At 48.4% G+C, this 18,505-nt stretch overlaps 1 protein-coding gene and 1 long non-coding RNA gene across 4 annotated transcripts; one reads left to right on the top strand and one right to left on the bottom strand.

Moving 5' to 3' along the window:
• The first annotated feature begins 280 nt into the window (after nucleotides 1–280).
• Nucleotides 281–6,259, top strand: LOC127340872 (cysteine-rich receptor-like protein kinase 5). Of its 3 annotated transcripts, XR_007874979.2 has the most exons (11): nucleotides 294–474; nucleotides 568–1,038; nucleotides 1,162–1,214; nucleotides 1,334–1,458; nucleotides 2,119–2,265; nucleotides 2,413–2,510; nucleotides 3,750–3,966; nucleotides 4,059–4,287; nucleotides 4,501–4,630; nucleotides 5,387–5,783; nucleotides 6,122–6,259. XR_007874979.2 is itself a non-coding variant. In XM_051366625.2 (10 exons), exons 1-10 carry the CDS (start codon nucleotides 406–408, stop codon nucleotides 5,696–5,698), a joined length of 1,851 nt encoding a protein of 616 aa, XP_051222585.1. In that variant the 5' UTR covers nucleotides 295–405; the 3' UTR covers nucleotides 5,699–5,837. The 3 variants fall into 3 exon arrangements, 1 of the variants encoding a protein (XP_051222585.1); XM_051366625.2 differs by lacking the exon at nucleotides 6,122–6,259 and having other exon boundaries at nucleotides 295–474; nucleotides 5,387–5,837; XR_007874980.2 differs by lacking the exons at nucleotides 4,059–4,287; nucleotides 6,122–6,259 and having other exon boundaries at nucleotides 281–474; nucleotides 5,387–5,526.
• Nucleotides 5,915–7,160, bottom strand: LOC127340874 (uncharacterized). The gene is made up of 2 exons (XR_007874981.1): nucleotides 7,065–7,160; nucleotides 5,915–6,132 (listed from the first exon to the last, which is right to left on the bottom strand). It is a non-coding gene; the product is annotated as an uncharacterized lncRNA (long non-coding RNA).
• Between the last annotated feature and the right edge of the window lie 11,345 nt (nucleotides 7,161–18,505).

Below are 18,505 nucleotides of genomic sequence, written 5' to 3'. Positions count from 1 at the left end.
TGTGGCTACGACTGGCTATATTTTCCACCCCGAGCCAAATCAAACACCTATGTGCAAGTCGACATTATATGTGATACGTGAAGGATGAGAAGGTTTTTCAGTTGATTGATGAAGCAGCGGACCCCATTACGCTAGTGTATACCGCGTAGAAGATGACTTGATCAGTCAACTAACCACTGGTCTTGAAGTCGAACACTTTACATGACTAGCTGAGCCACTGCCCACTGCTGATTGCTGCAATAGGACCCGTCTCCGAGCCATGTTCCTGGTAGTTTCGGTTTGCCTCTATTTTCCTGACTGCTCGTCGTTGCTCTCGGTCTCAGTTCCAAATTTCCAATACGCAAGCAATTTCCCTGGGGCTGAAGACAACCACTAATGTGAAAGAAACTTAGCATCAGCAAGTCCATGGTGTTTCTGGCCGACAAATACTTTAATTTCTCTACGCGTTGGCGCGTCTCCCTAAACCACATACAGGTTTTGCTCTGTTACCAATTGCTCTTATACTTCCCCTTTCCTGTCCATGACTAGAGGCTGACTGAATATTACCCTGTCTTGATCGAGACGCAGGTGGTGGTGCAGCTAGCCATGGCGCAGTGGGACAACTTAGGCTGCGCGGCCTCCGTCGCGCAGCTGGCCGGAGTGGACGCGCTGGGGCTCATCTCGACGATCCTGCAGGCAGCCCAGGCGGTTCGGCACAACCGAGAGACCTGCCAGGAGCTGGTGCAGGACCTGCAGATGATGGAGGACCTGCTGAAGCTGCTGAAAGAGCCGGAGATGATGAGGCAGGACGAGATCAAGAACGTGCTCAACGGGCTGGACACGACGCTCAGGGAGGCCGACAGCCTCGTCCAGTCCTGCCGGGATTGCAGCGCCGCGTACCGCGTCTTCATGGGATGGAAGCAGAGCGACCAGTTCCGGCGCGTCAAGAAGAAGATCGCCAAGCACCTCAGGTTCTACCCTATGATCAGCCACGCCGACATAACCCGCCGCCTCGAAGAACTTGGCAGGAGTGTGCAGTTGTCATCGTCATCCCAGCAGGTACGCTCTCTGCTGCTTCGTGGCACAGAATCTACTTTAGTTTGCATTTGCCGGAAAAACATCATCCTTGGGCTAGCTCTTCCCATTTGCTTTAGATTTATTCTTATTACTTCGTCATTTCAGGATTCACAAGAGCTGCGGACATCGTCTACCAGCAGCCAAAACCCTGAAACTCGGTCAGTAGAAATATGTGTTGGTCTGTTGTTCTAGAGAATACACATACCTCCCTGTTCCCTAGACAAGGTAATCAAAATTGAATTGATACGACACCAACAAGATAATCTATATTTTTCAGGAGTCTAGTTGGGACACCTTCTGTAATGGAAACTGAACCAGTTGAAATTGAAACTGAGCCTGCTGAAATTGAAATGACCCAAGCACGAACGGAGTCCACTATAGTTGAGGAACACCAGCAAGCAGGTATTTCTTTCAACCTAGATCTAGTGCTTAACTAGTATTTCTATATGGAAGTTGGGTTTACTGAATTGGAAGTCTAACTAGCTATATGTGTTGCTTTCAATTTATTTTACAGTTCCAACTTGCAGAACCATTTTTGCAAATACAACCATATCAAATCAAATGTCATTTTTTCCCTTAACTGTTGCTCTTGAGAACTGTAACAATCCATAGGTCACTACGTGTAATTAAATACCATAGACTGAGAAGAGCTCCTTATGGTACCCATATATAGAAGTGCTTGTGCCTAATTGAGAAAAACAGTCAAGAAGAAGGGTTTAGAAGATGGTATAATCTTCGGGTGCGTCTAGGGGGCGCCCAGCCGCTCGTTGGTACACCCTGGCGCACCGCAAAAAAGGCAAGTTAGGATCAGACCCTGGCAGCACCACAAGATCCCGATCCTAGAGAAAACGTGCGGAAACATAGATTCAGTTGCACCCTTGGTACTGTTGTGGAAGAGAGAAAACTCCAGCACACATGGCACACTTCCTCCAAGATTCCTGTGCATGCCTGATGACTTCACATGAAATTAATCTTGCTTTTAGAAATTTAAAATTCTAGAAGATACATATTTTCCTTCCAGATATTTATGCGTATATACTTTGGAATTGACATTTTCTTCAGGTAGTAATGAGAAGAATGGTTCATTGCCGACTAAGAAGCGGAGATTTGTGTTGAAGTTGCCTCTTTCGGGGAAAAAGTGGTCGACGTTTGCACGGGAGAAGGGAGTAGTAGAAACACCACCTTTCATTGCTGAACTGACCGGAGCAGGTACTACTAGCTAATCACTAACTAAAGATTAGTGAATGCTTGAGATTAGGACAGTTCATAGTATAGTTAGGACATGCAACAACCAAATCCATAATACTCAAACTATGTAAAGAAACTCATGGTGCATTGCTTTTCTTTTATCGGCAGGCTTCACATTTTTCCACTTCACCCAATTGTCCGCAGCAACAAATAATTTTGCGTCTGAATACAAAATTGAAGGTTGGGGATCAGATGATGTTTACAAGGTAACGTAGTGTGCTTGCTTCCATAATTAAAAAAACTCCAGAAAACAAAGAAATCTTTGTTTTTCTTTTGACTTACTCTATTCAAGTACTACATAGCCAGTGTGGCTGACAGTTTGATCATAGGTAACATGTTTATGCATATGAGTTCCACGGTGCTTCCTCTGTTCTAAATTAAGTGTCACCACTTCAGTTAGATTTGATCTAGATATGCATTTTAGTGTGTAGGTTCGCTCATTTTGGAAAAAAGATGTGACCCTTAGTTTGGAACGGAGGGAGTATTTAGCATCTTTTGATGGTTGATTCTTGTATCAACCCTCCATGATCCATGAATTTTAATGAGTTGTAAATCAAATTTTGTAATGAAGCAATAAAATTGCTATATGTATCGGTTGATGCAGAGGCAGGGCACACATAATCATTTTCAGAAAATATTCCACACAACAACAACAACTAGAATAACGAAGCCTTCGTGCCAAACAAAATTGTGCTAACTTAGAGAAGAAAATTGAAAGAAGCCACACAATCAATATTTCACATTTTTTGTTTTGTGATGTTTCTCTCACCATGTTGTATGATCCTTGAAAGAGGCGCAATTAAAGATGTTCTGAAAAAGAATACTATCACTACAGGAAATGGGATTTGTCTTGTGCCGAAAATACACGGTGAAGGCGAAAAACACATGGAAAATACTTTTCCATGTGTTACAGTCAGTAAAGATTCCGCTGGCGCAGGTTTTTTGCGGAGTGTATTATCACGGATACACGGCTAAGGCAAGAAAAGGAGATGGCTGTTTGGCCGACGTTAGAGGTGTGATGTCTTTGCTGGGTGTCTTGGTTAGAAGCACGGCAAAGACAGCCTCGCCTGGTGCTCCCACGTTGCACATGTCTTCGCCCAGTGTCTTGGCTAGACACACGGCAAAGGTTTTGCCGAGTACCACACTAGTTAGACACACGACGATCATTGAGGGCCCGAGAGCTACCACATTGCCCTAGTTTGCAGAGTGCCGCGAATGCTTTTTTTTTTCATAAACACTGAAATAGTTATAAGGTAGGGTTGAAAATACTGAAATCTACATGTAAAGAAGTGACTGATTTTTTTTCATAAAAATAACTTAAAGTCTCCCCCAGGTAGAAATAGTTTAAAATAGTATACTGAATAAAATTTCAGTAAAATATTTGGTTGGCTGTGTCAAGCCATAACAGCTTTGCTATAGTTTAAATCTACTTTCGATACTTTTAGGGACGGTTGCCCAATGGACTTGAAATCATGATCAAAAGGAAACCACATCCAAATACTTCTGAACCATTGATCAGATTGAAAGATGAAATTCGGTTTCTTGCAAAGCTTCAACACATGAACATAGTTAAGCTTGTCGGATGTTGCACCGAAAGAGGAGAGGCACTTCTAGCCTATGAATACATGGCAAATGGAAGATTGACTGACATCATAAGTGTTGGTATGCCTTCTGTTAAGCTCTTTGTAGTTCATTGTTGTACTGATTTCACTTACTTTTCTCTCCCGTGATTGCCATTATCTGAGAATTTGCAGGCACAGGAACAAAGAGATTTCTTGACTGGTCTAAGCGCTTCAAAATAATTATAGGGATAGCTCGTGGTCTTCTTTATCTACATGAGTGTTGCGGGATGCACATTATACATGGCGATTTAAGTCCACGAAGTATTCTCTTAGATTCTAATATGGCTCCTAAGATTACTGATTTTGCCTGCTCGAACAATTATCGTCCGGATGAACACCGTGGTAGTTTACATGGCACAATGTATGAACTTATCAAATGCACTGAGCAATACTCACTCCGTTCGAAAATAAGTGTCACAGATTTGTCTAGATTCTCGTGTATCTAGATATATTTTAGTGCTAGATACATACGAATCTTGATAAATTTGCGACATTTATTTTAGAATGGAGTGAGAGCCTTTTCTCATTTCACCTTGTGTATTATGTTCTGTTTTCTAAATGGTTTTGAATATAGGGGCTATATGGATGCTAACAATCACAGAGTTTACTCTGTGAGGAGCGACATCTTTAGCTTTGGTATGACTCTTCTTGAGATCATTACTGCACAGAGCACACGTGAACTTCAAAATAACGAGAACTATGATGTAAGTACATACTCAGAATGATGATATATGTACCTGATTAATATAGGACATAAGGACATGCAGACTCTCTAGTGGAACGTGGCATGAGCAACCACACTACAGATGCCATCACCAAAATGTTAATCTGCTATCAAATTGTTCAGTATATCTCATATATTGCTATATTATTAGTTGCATCGTCTTTATTCGTTGTTGGGAATCAATGGGTTTAAGCACTTTTTATCATTTTTAATCCTAGAATCATATATGAAAAGGAATGTTCAATACCAGCCACAGTAAGAAAACAGGGTCTTCAAATAATCCTAGAATCATAGATTTTTTTAATACAAACATAGATTCTTTTCTAGGTAATGCAATAGGTTATCATGCTATTTAGTTCCAAGCAGCTGGCCACTAAAATCAGTATAAATACCCTCTATCTATTGAATGAAGTCGCCCAATACCCCCTCTCTCCCAAATTAGGATGCATATTAGTTTTGGTCAAAGCCAAACTTTATAAACTTTGATTAAATATATAAAAAATTGTAGCAACATCTACAGAATGATCTCAGTAAGTATTTTTTTCATATTACATGCATTTGGTATTACAAAAGTTAATATATTTTTATATATAGTTGGATCAACTTTATAAAGTTTGACTTTGACCAAACCTAATATGCATCCTAAATTAGGAAGGAGGGAGTACTAGGTGTGTGTGTTTGTGTCAAATATAGATACGCAACTGATAAATCCATCTGAATATTTTGCACTTTGCAGCCTCTGAGACTTTGGACAATGGAAAGAACGGCGCAGTTAATAGATCCAGCATTGCATGGTGAACCTCGTATGGCTGAGATAATGAGATGCATTCAGGTAGCACTGTTGTGCACCGGATCTGATGGAAAAGACCCGCTAAGCATGTGGGACGTTCTTCTGATGCTCAGCTGCGAGAGTGCGGTCATACCTACAGTCCCTACGCCACGGGGCGAGAATCCGCAGATTACACAACACCCAGAGGCGTCTGGTAGTGGATGGGGTTACCATGATGAAGGGGAACTATCAGATTCAGATATCGTTGAACCAAGATAGCTAGTGTGGGCGAGATGGTGATTTTCTGTGAAGGGGGCACTAGAATATGGAACTAACACCTTTGTTCAGACTGTTTCTTAACCAGGTACAGAGAGTATTCCTATTTGTATTGGTATATTACTAGGATGGATTTAGTACACGTAATGCCTCTACTCTGAACTTAATTTTGTGAACAGACCCTTCTTTCAGTTTATAATTGAGTAGTATATATGAATGTACACAATAAAGCTCCCGTGTTTTTTAGTTTGGCAATTCAGCTACAATTTGAACTTAATAGTATGTTAATTCAGCTACAATTTGAACTTAAAACAGTAGGTGACCAACCGAGGCAGGCTACTTTGGCATTCGTCCCTATCTCTTCCCTCCCAATCTTTCTCCTTTCCACTGCCATTCCATTTCAAAGAATGTTGTCACCTCCTTCAGGTTGTTCGCCTCTGCAAATAATCAAGTTATGAAACCTCTAAATAAATGCAAGTGAAAGGATACTGGAAAAGCAGTGGGGACTGCGAAAAAAGAATGCAGGTCCAATTACAAAAAAACATGTGGAAGAGAATGGGCTATAAGATGTTTGGCTTCTGCTACAAATTTGGTTCTATAGTCATTTATCTGACCATTTTTGTCTGTCAAATTCAGACTTTTGTTAGCCGTCGTTGTTACATATTTGACAACCCTATCATAAGCTCAATTTGATGCGTTTCGACTTCCATGTAAGGCCAAATCTTTGCAAAGTTTTTATGATCTTTATAGGGTTACACAGAGTAGCAATGCATGCTGGGAGTTTTTTACCTGCCAAAAAGTGGAGCAGACAACATGTATGGAAGGCTTTAATATTGGTTGCACGATCGCTTACGGGGTGACTGCTAAAGATACGCTGAGTATGGTTGGACTGGTATATGTTGCGATAACCATGTTAATCAGGCCAAATAGAGTGGCTTTTGTGTGCGAGATTATGATTTCTCCCCCTTGCCGTATTTGTCATGGGAGAACTTTGCAGCCTCACACGCTCTGGAAAATGTGGAAGAGCAACGAAACTGCTAGATTCAAGATCGAGGATGAACCAGAAATGGCTGAGATAATGGGAGGCGAAGGCGATGCATTGCGGCGACTTCCGAAAGGACCACTACGGCCTCACTGGTGGACGAAGGCATAGTGGTGCGGCCAGGGGCGGAGCTGGAGCTCAAGTCACCTTCATGCACCACTTTCTCTAGCAGCAAATTTTCGAGAAACAATCTACTACATATAAGTACGTTTTATAGCTTTTAATATAGATAATATGGCATATTTGAAGGCAAAGTACAAATATAACTAAATTGGTATTTAAAAACTAAAGTTCCTACAATAATGATGAAATAAAAGACAAAGTTACCTAAAAAATATGTCTTGCATTTTCAAATCCTAAAGTAGATCATCAAACGCAAGGCTCAGTAACCTGCAGACTTAATTTTTCAGTGAAACATAGTCGAACCAGAAAAAATAAAGTACTCGAATATATAGTTAAAATGTTCACGTTACCTTTAGCCATTTTGGTACATTTGATATATCATACTCCCTTGTCCAATAAAGGATGTTTCAACTTTGTCTAAATTTAGATGTGATACAAGGCCTGAAACATAACCATTACGGCATTACCACATGTACTAGATGTGATACAACTTGGATGAAACTTTGCGTATAAAACAGCCGGATTCCCAATCTCCACCTGAATGTCTCACCGGCCCTGAAACGAAACGTTGAGAAGAGGCGACGTGAGCTGTGCAATCTCCACCTGAATATCCTCCCTACACCTGATTGGAGGAGCTGCCGAGCAGCACCAGGGGCCTGCCACAGCGTCCGCCCGTCCGTCGGGGATCGATCAGCGAGGGCCGTCTCCCATTTTGACCAATCGAGATTGGAGCGCAGAAGCGGAGACGTCCTCTGTCACTCGGGCGGGCACGGAGCGGGACTCACCTTATACACTACGGGAGAACCGACGTGTGCCGACGGCCAGGCTATGTGCCGACGGCCAAATGTCGGGGCCGTCGGCACAGAGGCCTCCAGCTACCGGCGACGAAGCTCACCGTCGGCACAGCGGGGCCGTCGGCACAACGCACGGTACACCGACGGCCACCCTCGGCGCAACCTCGGCCGTCGGCACAGCTAGGTGGAGCCCGAAGGTCACCGTCGGCACATCTGCAACCGTCGGTACACGCTCTGACAGGAGGGCCCAGCCGTTAAACTGTCACGGCGCCGTCTGCACTGTGCCGACGGTAGCCCACGGCGCAACGGCGGCCGTCGGCACAGCGCCTGACTGCTGGGTCCCCCTGCTTCTGTGCCGACGGTGACCCACGGCACAACGGCGGCCGTCGGCACAGCCAAATATGCATATTTTTTGGTTTTTCCTGTTTTTTTTTGCATCAAAGAGATAATTATTACCCATATAATTATTAATCCATATCATTTTTTTTGTTTATTTATTTCTCACTGCTATTTTGGCGAACCCCTTTGCGAGAAACCTATATATATGTATAAGGGCGGTATAGAACCCCTTCGCCAGAAATCGAACCTCGGAGGGGGTGAATGGCCCACACACGATACAAAATACTTAAGACCCACACACGATACAAAATACTTAAATAACTAGACTCACACACATACCAAAGCGCTTACAGAATTAGACCCACACACGAACCGAAACAGTTAAAGAACTACACCCACACAGAGGAAGCAAAACACTTAAAGAAACTACACCCACACACATGAACCAAAACACTTAAAGAACTAGACCCACACACAAACCAAAGCTTTTAAAGAACTACACCCACACACGAACAAAGCACTTAACACTGGTCGACACACACATATTAATCGGAGAAGTCGAAATCTTCATCCTCACCGGGGTGTCCTCGAAGCGGTGGTTGTGAGGTTCCACAACCACCGTTCATCATTCTCCCCCATGTCGACGCCTCTCCTTTGGCGTACTCTGCTTCAACCTCGGCCTTCCTCTGCCGCTTTCCCGCCCTCCTCTCTCTCTCTCGTACGTCCGCTTCTCCTTCCGTAATGCGCGCGTTGCCTCGACGTCTCGGGATGGTCTGCGCCACCGTGCCATGAACTGCTCGTCCGCCTCGGTGGTATCAATCCGCCGCTGGCCAGCCCTGTACCGCCGCGCTTCACCCCTGTGAGCGAAGTAGTGGCTCGCAGAGAGACTCGAGCTTCCGTCGAGACCCGACCTCCGGGAAGTTCATTTCGTGGCGCGGCCGGCCAAACCTCCAAGCCGCAACGTCGTATGCGCGGGCAGCAGCCTCCTTCGTGTAGAAGGTGCCGAGCCACACACGCGTACCACCGGCGGTGATTTCAGCCGTGAAATGTCCCGCAGCCGCAGCGAACGCCGATGAAGCCCGTGTTGCTACGGCGACGAGGAGCCATCTGGCGGCAGCTCAGCTCGGAGGATTTTGTGGTTCTATTGGATGAGAGAAGTGATGAAGGGAGAAATGTTGCTGGTGTTGTTAGTGGAGAAGCCATGGCTATATATAGGCCGACGAGGGGCTGAAACGGCGGGAAAACATGGCGGGAGAGAATGGGCGGGAAAGGGTGGAGAGGCGGGAAAAAAGGGCGGGAGAGAAGCAGCGGGAAAGGGTGGGCGGGAAAAAAGGGCGGGAGAGAAGGAGCGGGAAAGGGTGGGCGGGAAAAAGGGCGGGAGAGAAGCAGCGGGAAAAGGGTGGGCGGGAAAAAAAGGGCAGGAGAGATTCGCATGTATAGGGGGAACTCCCTCGGAGGTGAACCGGAGAGAACCTTGGGATCATAGGGGATGGTACTTGTTTCCACATGTACCTATGACCTAAGCAAGCTCAAACGTAGGCATACGCCCACCGGGGACCCCGATGGGATGCGATCAAAGGGGTAGACGACGCGGTCAACGTAACTAGGGTTTCGTCGTAAATCGAGCATCGGACCTAGGGAATGGCCCCAAAAGTTGTGTGTGTCCACATGGCATGCACAAAAGTGATTTGAGATGGTTCTATATCCAATGCTACCCTCCGGTGTGCCCGGCTTCTCGGACATGGGGTTCCTACACATAGGCGGTCTGCATGTATAGGGGGGAACTCCCTCGGAGGTGAACCGGAGAGAACCTTGGGATCATAGGGGATGGTACTTGTTTCCACATGTACCTATGACCTAACCAAGCTCAAACGTAGGCATACGCCCACCGGGGGACCCTCGATGGGATGCAGTCAAAGGGGTAGACGACGCGGTCAACAGAACTAGGGTTTCGTCAGAAATCGAGCATCGGACCTAGGGAATGGCCCCAAAAGTTGTGTGTGTCCACATGGCATGCACAAAAGTGATTTAAGATGGTTCTATATCCAATGCTACCCCCCGGGTGTGCCCGGCTTCTCGGACATGGGGTTCCTACACTTAGGCAGATTCTGCATGTATAGGGGGCAACTCCCTCGGAGGTGAACCGGAGAGAACCTTGGGATCATAGGGGATGGTACTTGTTTCCACATGTACCTATGACCTAAGCAAGCTCAAACGTAGGCATACGCCCACCGGGGACCCCGATGGGATGCGATCAAAGGGGTAGACGACGCGGTCCAACGTAACTAGGGTTTCGTCGAAATCGAGCATCGGACCTAGGGAATGGCCCCAAAAGTTGTGTGTGTCCACATGGCATGCACAAAAGTGATTTGAGATGGTTCTATATCCAATGCTACCCCTCCGGGTGTGCCCGGCTTCTCGGACATGGGGTTCCTACACATAGGCGGATTCTGCATGTATAGGGGGAACTCCCTCGGAGGTGAACCGGAGAGAACCTTGGGATCATAGGGGATGGTACTTGTTTCCACATGTACCTATGACCTAACCAAGCTCAAACGTAGGCATACGCCCACCGGGGACCCTCGATGGGATGCGATCAAAGGGGTAGACGACGCGGTCAACGTAACTAGGGTTTCGTCGTAAATCGAGCATCGGACCTAGGGAATGGCCCCAAAAGTTGTGTGTGTCCACATGGCATGCACAAAAGTGATTTAAGATGGTTCTATATCCAATGCTACCCCCGGGTGTGCCCGGCTTCTCGGACATGGGGTTCCTACACTTAGGCAGATTCTCGCATGTATAGGGGGCAACTCCTGAGGTGAACCGGAGAGAACCTTGGGATCATAGGGATGGTACTTGTTTCCACATGTACCTATGACCTAAGCAAGCTCAAACGTAGGCATACGCCCACCGGGGACCGATGGGATGCGATCAAAGGGGTAGACGACGCGGTCAACGAGACTAGGGTTTCGTCGTAAATCGAGCATCGGACCTAGGGAATGGCCCTAAAGTTGTGTGTGTCCACATGGCATGCACAAAAGTGATTTGAGATGGTTCTATATCCAATGCTACCCTCCGGGTGTGCCCGGCTTCTCGGACATGGGGTTCCTACACATAGGCATTCTGCATGTATAGGGGGAACTCCCTGAGGTGAACCGGAGAGAACCTTGGGATCATAGGGGATGGTACTTGTTTCCACATGTACCTATGACCTAACCAAGCTCAAACGTAGGCATACGCCCACCGGGGACCCCGATGGGATGCGATCAAAGGGGTAGACGACGCGGTCAACCGTAACTAGGGTTTCGTCGTAAATCGAGCATCGGACCTAGGGAATGGCCCCAAAAGTTGTGTGTGTCCACATGGCATGCACAAAAGTGATTTGAGATGGTTCTATATCCAATGCTACCCTCCGGGTGTGCCCGGCTTCTCGGACATGGGGTTCCTACACATAGGCAGATTCTCGCATGTATAGGGAACTCCCTCGGTGGTGAACCGGAGAGAACCTTGGGATCATAGGGGATGGTACTTCTTTCCACATGTACCTATGACCTAACCAAGCTCAAACGTAGGCATACGCCCACCGGGGACCCCGATGGGATGCGATCAAAGGGGTAGACGACGCGGTCAACGTAACTAGGGTTTCGTCGTAAATCGAGCATCGGACCTAGGGAATGGCCCCAAAAGTTGTGTGTGTCCACATGGCATGCACAAAAGTGATTTAAGATGGTTCTATATCCAATGCTACCCCCGGGTGTGCCCGCTTCTCGGACATGGGGTTCCTACACTTAGGCGGTCTGCATGTATAGGGGGAACTCCCTGAGGTGAACCGGAGAGAACCTTGGGATCATAGGGATGGTACTTGTTTCCACATGTACCTATGACCTAAGCAAGCTCAAACGTAGGCATACGCCCACCGGGGACCCCGATGGGATGCGATCAAAGGGGTAGACGACGCGGTCAACCGTAACTAGGGTTTCGTCGAAATCGAGCATCGGACCTAGGGAATGGCCCCAAAAGTTGTGTGTGTCCACATGGCATGCACAAAAGTGATTTGAGATGGTTCTATATCCAATGCTACCTCCTCCGGTGTGCCCGGCTTCTGACATGGGGTTCCTACACATAGGCGGATTCTGCATGTATAGGGGGAACTCCCTGAGGTGAACCGGAGAGAACCTTGGGATCATAGGGGATGGTACTTATTTCCACATGTACCTATGACCTAACCAAGCTCAAACGTAGGCATACGCCCACCGGGGACCCCGATGGGATGCGAGTCAAAGGGGTAGACGACGCGGTCAACGTAACTAGGGTTTCGTCGAAATCGAGCATCGGACCTAGGGAATGGCCCCAAAAGTTGTGTGTGTCCACATGGCATGCACAAAAGTGATTTAAGATGGTTCTATATCCAATGCTACCCCCGGGTGTGCCCGCTTCTGGACATGGGGTTCCTACACTTAGGCAGATTCTCGCATGTATAGGGGGAACTCCCTGAGGTGAACCGGAGAGAACCTTGGGATCATAGGGGATGGTACTTGTTTCCACATGTACCTATGACCTAACCAAGCTCAAACGTAGGCATACGCCCACCGGGGACCCCGATGGGATGCGATCAAAGGGGTAGACGACGCGGTCAACGTAACTAGGGTTTCGTCGTAAATCGAGCATCGGACCTAGGGAATGGCCCCAAAAGTTGTGTGTGTCCACATGGCATGCACAAAAGTGATTTGAGATGGTTCTATATCCAATGCTACCCCTCCGGTGTGCTCTGGCTTCTCGGACATGGGGTTCCTACACATAGGCAGATTCCCGCATGTATAGGGAACTCCCTGAGGTGAACCGGAGAGAACCTTGGGATCATAGGGGATGGTACTTGTTTCCACATGTACCTATGACCTAACCAAGCTCAAACGTAGGCATACGCCCACCGGGGACCCCGATGGGATGCGATCAAAGGGGTAGACGACGCGGTCAATGTAACTAGGGTTTCGTCAGAAATCGAGCATCGGACCTAGGGAATGGCCCCAAAAGTTGTGTGTGTCCACATGGCATGCACAAAAGTGATTTAAGATGGTTCTATATCCAATGCTACCCCCCCGGGTGTGCCCGGCTTCTCGGAGATGGGGTTCCTACACTTAGTGCAGATTCTCGCATGTATAGGGGGAACTCCCTCGGAGGTGAACCGGAGAGAACCTTGGGATCATAGGGGATGGTACTTGTTTCCACATGTACCTATGACCTAAGCAAGCTCAAACGTAGGCATACGCCCACCGGGGACCCCGATGGGATGCGATCAAAGGGGTAGACGACGCGGTCAACCGTAACTAGGGTTTCGTCGTAAATCGAGCATCGGACCTAGGGAATGGCCCCAAAAGTTGTGTGTGTCCACATGGCATGCACAAAAGTGATTTAAGATGGTTCTATATCCAATGCTACCCCCCGGGTGTGCCCGGCTTCTCGGACATGGGGTTCCTACACATAGGCAGATTCTGCATGTATAGGGGGGAACTCCCTCGGAGGTGAACCGGAGAGAACCTTGGGATCATAGGGGATGGTACTTGTTTCCACATGTACCTATGACCTAACCAAGCTCAAACGTAGGCATACGCCCACCGGGGGACCCCCGATGGGATGCGATCAAGGGGTAGACGACGCAGTCAACATAACTTGGGTTTGGTCACAAATCGAGCATGGGACCTAGGGAATGGCCCCAAAAGTTGTGTGTGTCCACATGGCATGCACAAAAGTGATTTAAGATGGTTCTATATCCAATGCTACCCCCCCGGTGTGCCCGGCTTCGGACATGGGGTTCCTACACTTAGGCAGATTCTCGCATGTATAGGGGGAACTCCCTGAGGTGAACCGGAGAGAACCTTGGGATCATAGGGGATGGTACTTGTTTCCACATGTACCTATGACCTAACCAAGCTCAAACGTAGGCATACGCCCACCGGGGACCCCGATGGGATGCGATCAAAGGGGTAGACGACGCGGTCAACCGTAACTAGGGTTTCGTCGTAAATCGAGCATCGGACCTAGGGAATGGCCCCAAAAGTTGTGTGTGTCCACATGGCATGCACAAAAGTGATTTGAGATGGTTCTATATCCAATGCTACCCCTCCGGTGTGCCCGGCTTCTCGGACATGGGGTTCCTACACATAGGCAGATTCTCGCATGTATAGGGGGAACTCCCTGAGGTGAACCGGAGAGAACCTTGGGATCATAGGGGATGGTACTTGTTTCCACATGTACCTATGACCTAACCAAGCTCAAACTTAGGCATACGCCCACCGGGGACCCCGATGGGATGCGATCAAAGGGGTAGACGACGCGGTCAACGTAACTAGGGTTTCGTCGTAAATCGAGCATCGGACCTAGGGAATGGCCCCAAAAGTTGTGTGTGTCCACATGGCATGCACAAAAGTGATTTAAGATGGTTCTATATCCAATGCTACCCCCGGGTGTGCCCGGCTTCTCGGACATGGGGTTCCTACACTTAGGCAGATTACGCATGTATAGGGGGAACTCCCTGAGGTGAACCGGAGAGAACCTTGGGATCATAGGGGATGGTACTTGTTTCCACATGTACCTATGACCTAACCAAGCTCAAACGTAGGCATATGCCCACCGGGGACCCCCGATGGGATGCGATCAAAGGGGTAGACGGCGCGGTCAACGTAACTAGGGTTTCGTCGTAAATCGAGCATCGGACCTAGGGAATGGCCCCAAAAGTTGTGTGTGTCCACATGGCATGCACAAAAGTGATTTGAGATGGTTCTATATCCAATGCTACCCCTCCGGTGTGCCCGGCTTCTCGGACATGGGGTTCCTACACATAGGCAGATTCCCGCATGTATAGGGGGAACTCCCTGAGGTGAACCGGAGAGAACCTTGGGATCATAGGGGATGGTACTTGTTTCCACATGTACCTATGACCTAACCAAGCTTAAACGTAGGCATACGCCCACCGGGGACCCCGATGGGATGCGATCAAAGGGGTAGACGACGCGGTCCAACGTAACTAGGGTTTCGTCGTAAATCGAGCATCTGACCTAGGGAATGGCCCCAAAAGTTGTGTGTGTCCACATGGCATGCACAAAAGTGATTTAAGATGGTTCTATATCCAATGCTACCCCTCCGGTGTGCCCGCTTCTGAGATGGGGTTCCTACACTTAGGCGGATTCTGCATGTATAGGGGGAACTCCCTGAGGTGAACCGGAGAGAACCTTGGGATCATAGGGGATGGTACTTGTTTCCACATGTACCTATGACCTAACCAAGCTCAAACGTAGGCATACGCCCACCGGGGACCCCGATGGGATGCGATCAAAGGGGTAGACGACGCGGTCAACGTAACTAGGGTTTCGTCGTAAATCGAGCATCGGACCTAGGGAATGGCCCCAAAAGTTGTGTGTGTCCACATGGCATGCACAAAAGTGATTTGAGATGGTTCTATATCCAATGCTACCCCCTCCGGTGTGCCCGGCTTCTGACATGGGGTTCCTACACATAGGCAGATTCTGCATGTATAGTAGGGAACTCCCTGAGGTGAACCGGAGAGAACCTTGGGATCATAGGGGATGGTACTTGTTTCCACATGTACCTATGACCTAACCAAGCTTAAACGTAGGCATACGCCCACCGGGGACCCCGATGGGATGCAACAAAGGGGTAGACGACGCGGTCAACGTAACTAGGGTTTCGTCGTAAATCGAGCATCGGACCTAGGGAATGGCCCCAAAAGTTGTGTGTGTCCACATGGCATGCACAAAAGTGATTTAAGATGGTTCTATATCCAATGCTACCCCCACCGGTGTGCCCGCTTCGGACATGGGGTTCCTACACTTAGGCAGATTCTGCATGTATAGGGGGAACTCCCTGAGGTGAACCGGAGAGAACCTTGGGATCATAGGGGATGGTACTTGTTTCAACATGTACCTATGACCTAACCAAGCTCAAACGTAGGCATACGCCCACCGGGGGACCCCCGATGGGATGCGATCAAAGGGGTAGACGACGCGGTCAACGTAACTAGGGTTTCGTCGAAATCGAGCATCGGACCTAGGGAATGGCCCCAAAAGTTGTGTGTGTCCACATGGCATGCACAAAAGTGATTTGAGATGGTTCTATATCCAATGCTACCCCTCCGGTGTGCCCGCTTCTCGGACATGGGGTTCCTACACATAGGCGGATTCTCGCATGTATAGGGGAACTCCCTGAGGTGAACCGGAGAGAACCTTGGGATCATAGGGGATGGTACTTGTTTCCACATGTACCTATGACCTAACCAAGCTCAAACGTAGGCATACGCCCACCGGGGACCCCGATGGGATGCGATCAAAGGGGTAGACGACGCGGTCAACGTAACTAGGGTTTCGTCGTAAATCGAGCATCGGACCTAGGGAATGGCCCCAAAAGTTGTGTGTGTCCACATGGCATGCACAAAAGTGATTTAAGATGGTTCTATATCCAATGCTACCCTCCTCCGGTGTGCCCGGCTTCTCGGACATGGGGTTCCTACACTTAGGCAGATTCTCGCATGTATAGGGAACTCCCTGAGGTGAACCGGAGAGAACCTTGGGATCATAGGGGATGGTACTTGTTTCCACATGTACCTATGACCTAACCAAGCTCAAACGTAGGCATACGCCCACCGGGGACCCCGATGGGATGCGCTCAAAGGGGTAGACGGCGCGGTCAACGTAACTAGGGTTTCGTCGTAAATCGAGCATCGGACCTAGGGAATGGCCCCAAAAGTTGTGTGTGTCCACATGGCATGCACAAAAGTGATTTGAGATGGTTCTATATCCAATGCTACCCTCCGGTGTGCCCGGCTTCTCGGACATGGGGTTCCTACACATAGGCAGCATTCCCGCATGTATAGGGGAACTCCCTGAGGTGAACCGGAGAGAACCTTGGGATCATAGGGGATGGTACTTGTTTCCACATGTACCTATGACCTAACCAAGCTTAAACTTAGGCATACGCCCACCGGGGGACCCCCGATGGGATGCAGTCAAAGGGGTAGACGACGCGGTCAACAGAACTAGGGTTTCGTCAGAAATCGAGCATCGGACCTAGGGAATGGCCCCAAAAGTTGTGTGTGTCCACATGGCATGCACAAAAGTGATTTAAGATGGTTCTATATCCAATGCTACCCCCTCCGGGTGTGCCCGGCTTCTCGGAGATGGGGTTCCTACACTTAGGCAGATTCTGCATGTATAGGGGGGAACTCCCTCGGAGGTGAACCGGAGAGAACCTTGGGATCATAGGGGATGGTACTTGTTTCCACATGTACCTATGACCTAAGCAAGCTCAAACGTAGGCATACGCCCACCGGGGGACCCCCGATGGGATGCAGTCAAAGGGGTAGACGACGCGGTCAACAGAACTAGGGTTTCGTCAGAAATCGAGCATCGGACCTAGGGAATGGCCCCAAAAGTTGTGTGTGTCCACATGGCATGCACAAAAGTGATTTGAGATGGTTCTATATCCAATGCTACCCTCCGGTGTGCCCGGCTTCTCGGACATGGGGTTCCTACACATAGGCGGATTCCCGCATGTTTAGGGGGAACTCCCTCGGAGGTGAACCGGAGAGAACCTTGGGATCATAGGGGATGGTACTTGTTTCCACATGTACCTATGACCTAACCAAGCTCAAACGTAGGCATACGCCCACCGGGGGACCCCCGATGGGATGCAGTCAAAGGGGTAGACGACGCGGTCAACAGAACTAGGGTTTCGTCAGAAATCGAGCATCGGACCTAGGGAATGGCCCCAAAAGTTGTGTGTGTCCACATGGCATGCACAAAAGTGATTTAAGATGGTTCTATATCCAATGCTACCCCCCCGGGTGTGCCCGGCTTCTCGGACATGGGGTTCCTACACATAGGCAGATTCGCATGTATAGGGGGAACTCCCTGAGGTGAACCGGAGAGCACCTTGCGATCATAGGGGATGGTACTTGTTTCCACATGTACCTATGACCTAACCAAGCTCAAACGTAGGCATACGCCCACCGGGGACCCCGATGGGATGCAACAAAGGGGTAGACGACGCGGTCAACAGAACTAGGGTTTCGTCAGAAATCGAGCATCGGACCTAGGGAATGGCCCCAAAAGTTGTGTGTGTCCACATGGCATGCACAAAAGTGATTTGAGATGGTTCTATATCCAATGCTACCCCCTCCGGTGTGCCCGCTTCTCGAACTAAGTAACCTCGTAGTAAAAAACAGCTCGTGCCGACGGCCGTCACGACAAAGATCATGCCAACTAAGTAACCTAGTAGAACAAGTGCTTACTCCTATTCTATTCTTATTTTTTGTAGTAAATAGTGACAATATTTATTTAAAAAATAAAAAGGAAAATAAAAACAAAATAAAAAAATAAAAAAACAGCACTGTGCCGACGGTCACCGTTTCGCACAAACTCACCGTCGGCACGGGTGGGTGGACATAATCAGATCGGCGCGCGCGGCCCGACCACCTCATCCACACCCCCACCCCCGGCCCGC

The sequence above is a fragment of the Lolium perenne genome, chromosome 3, assembly GCF_019359855.2.
Source record: "Lolium perenne isolate Kyuss_39 chromosome 3, Kyuss_2.0, whole genome shotgun sequence".
Classification (NCBI taxonomy): Eukaryota; Viridiplantae; Streptophyta; class Magnoliopsida; order Poales; family Poaceae; genus Lolium; species Lolium perenne.
This window is presented reverse-complemented; position numbering and strand designations above follow the sequence as displayed.

Excerpts from the sequence above, each read along its gene's own strand:
- LOC127340872 (XM_051366625.2), top strand. The coding sequence starts at position 406 with ATGGTGTTTCTGGCCGACAAATACTTTAATTTCTCTACGCGTTGGCGC. Across the intron at positions 1,039-1,161 it reads TGTCATCGTCATCCCAGCAG|GATTCACAAGAGCTGCGGAC; the intron begins GTACGCTCTCTG and ends TCGTCATTTCAG. Across the intron at positions 1,215-1,333 it reads AGCCAAAACCCTGAAACTCG|GAGTCTAGTTGGGACACCTT; the intron begins GTCAGTAGAAAT and ends TATATTTTTCAG.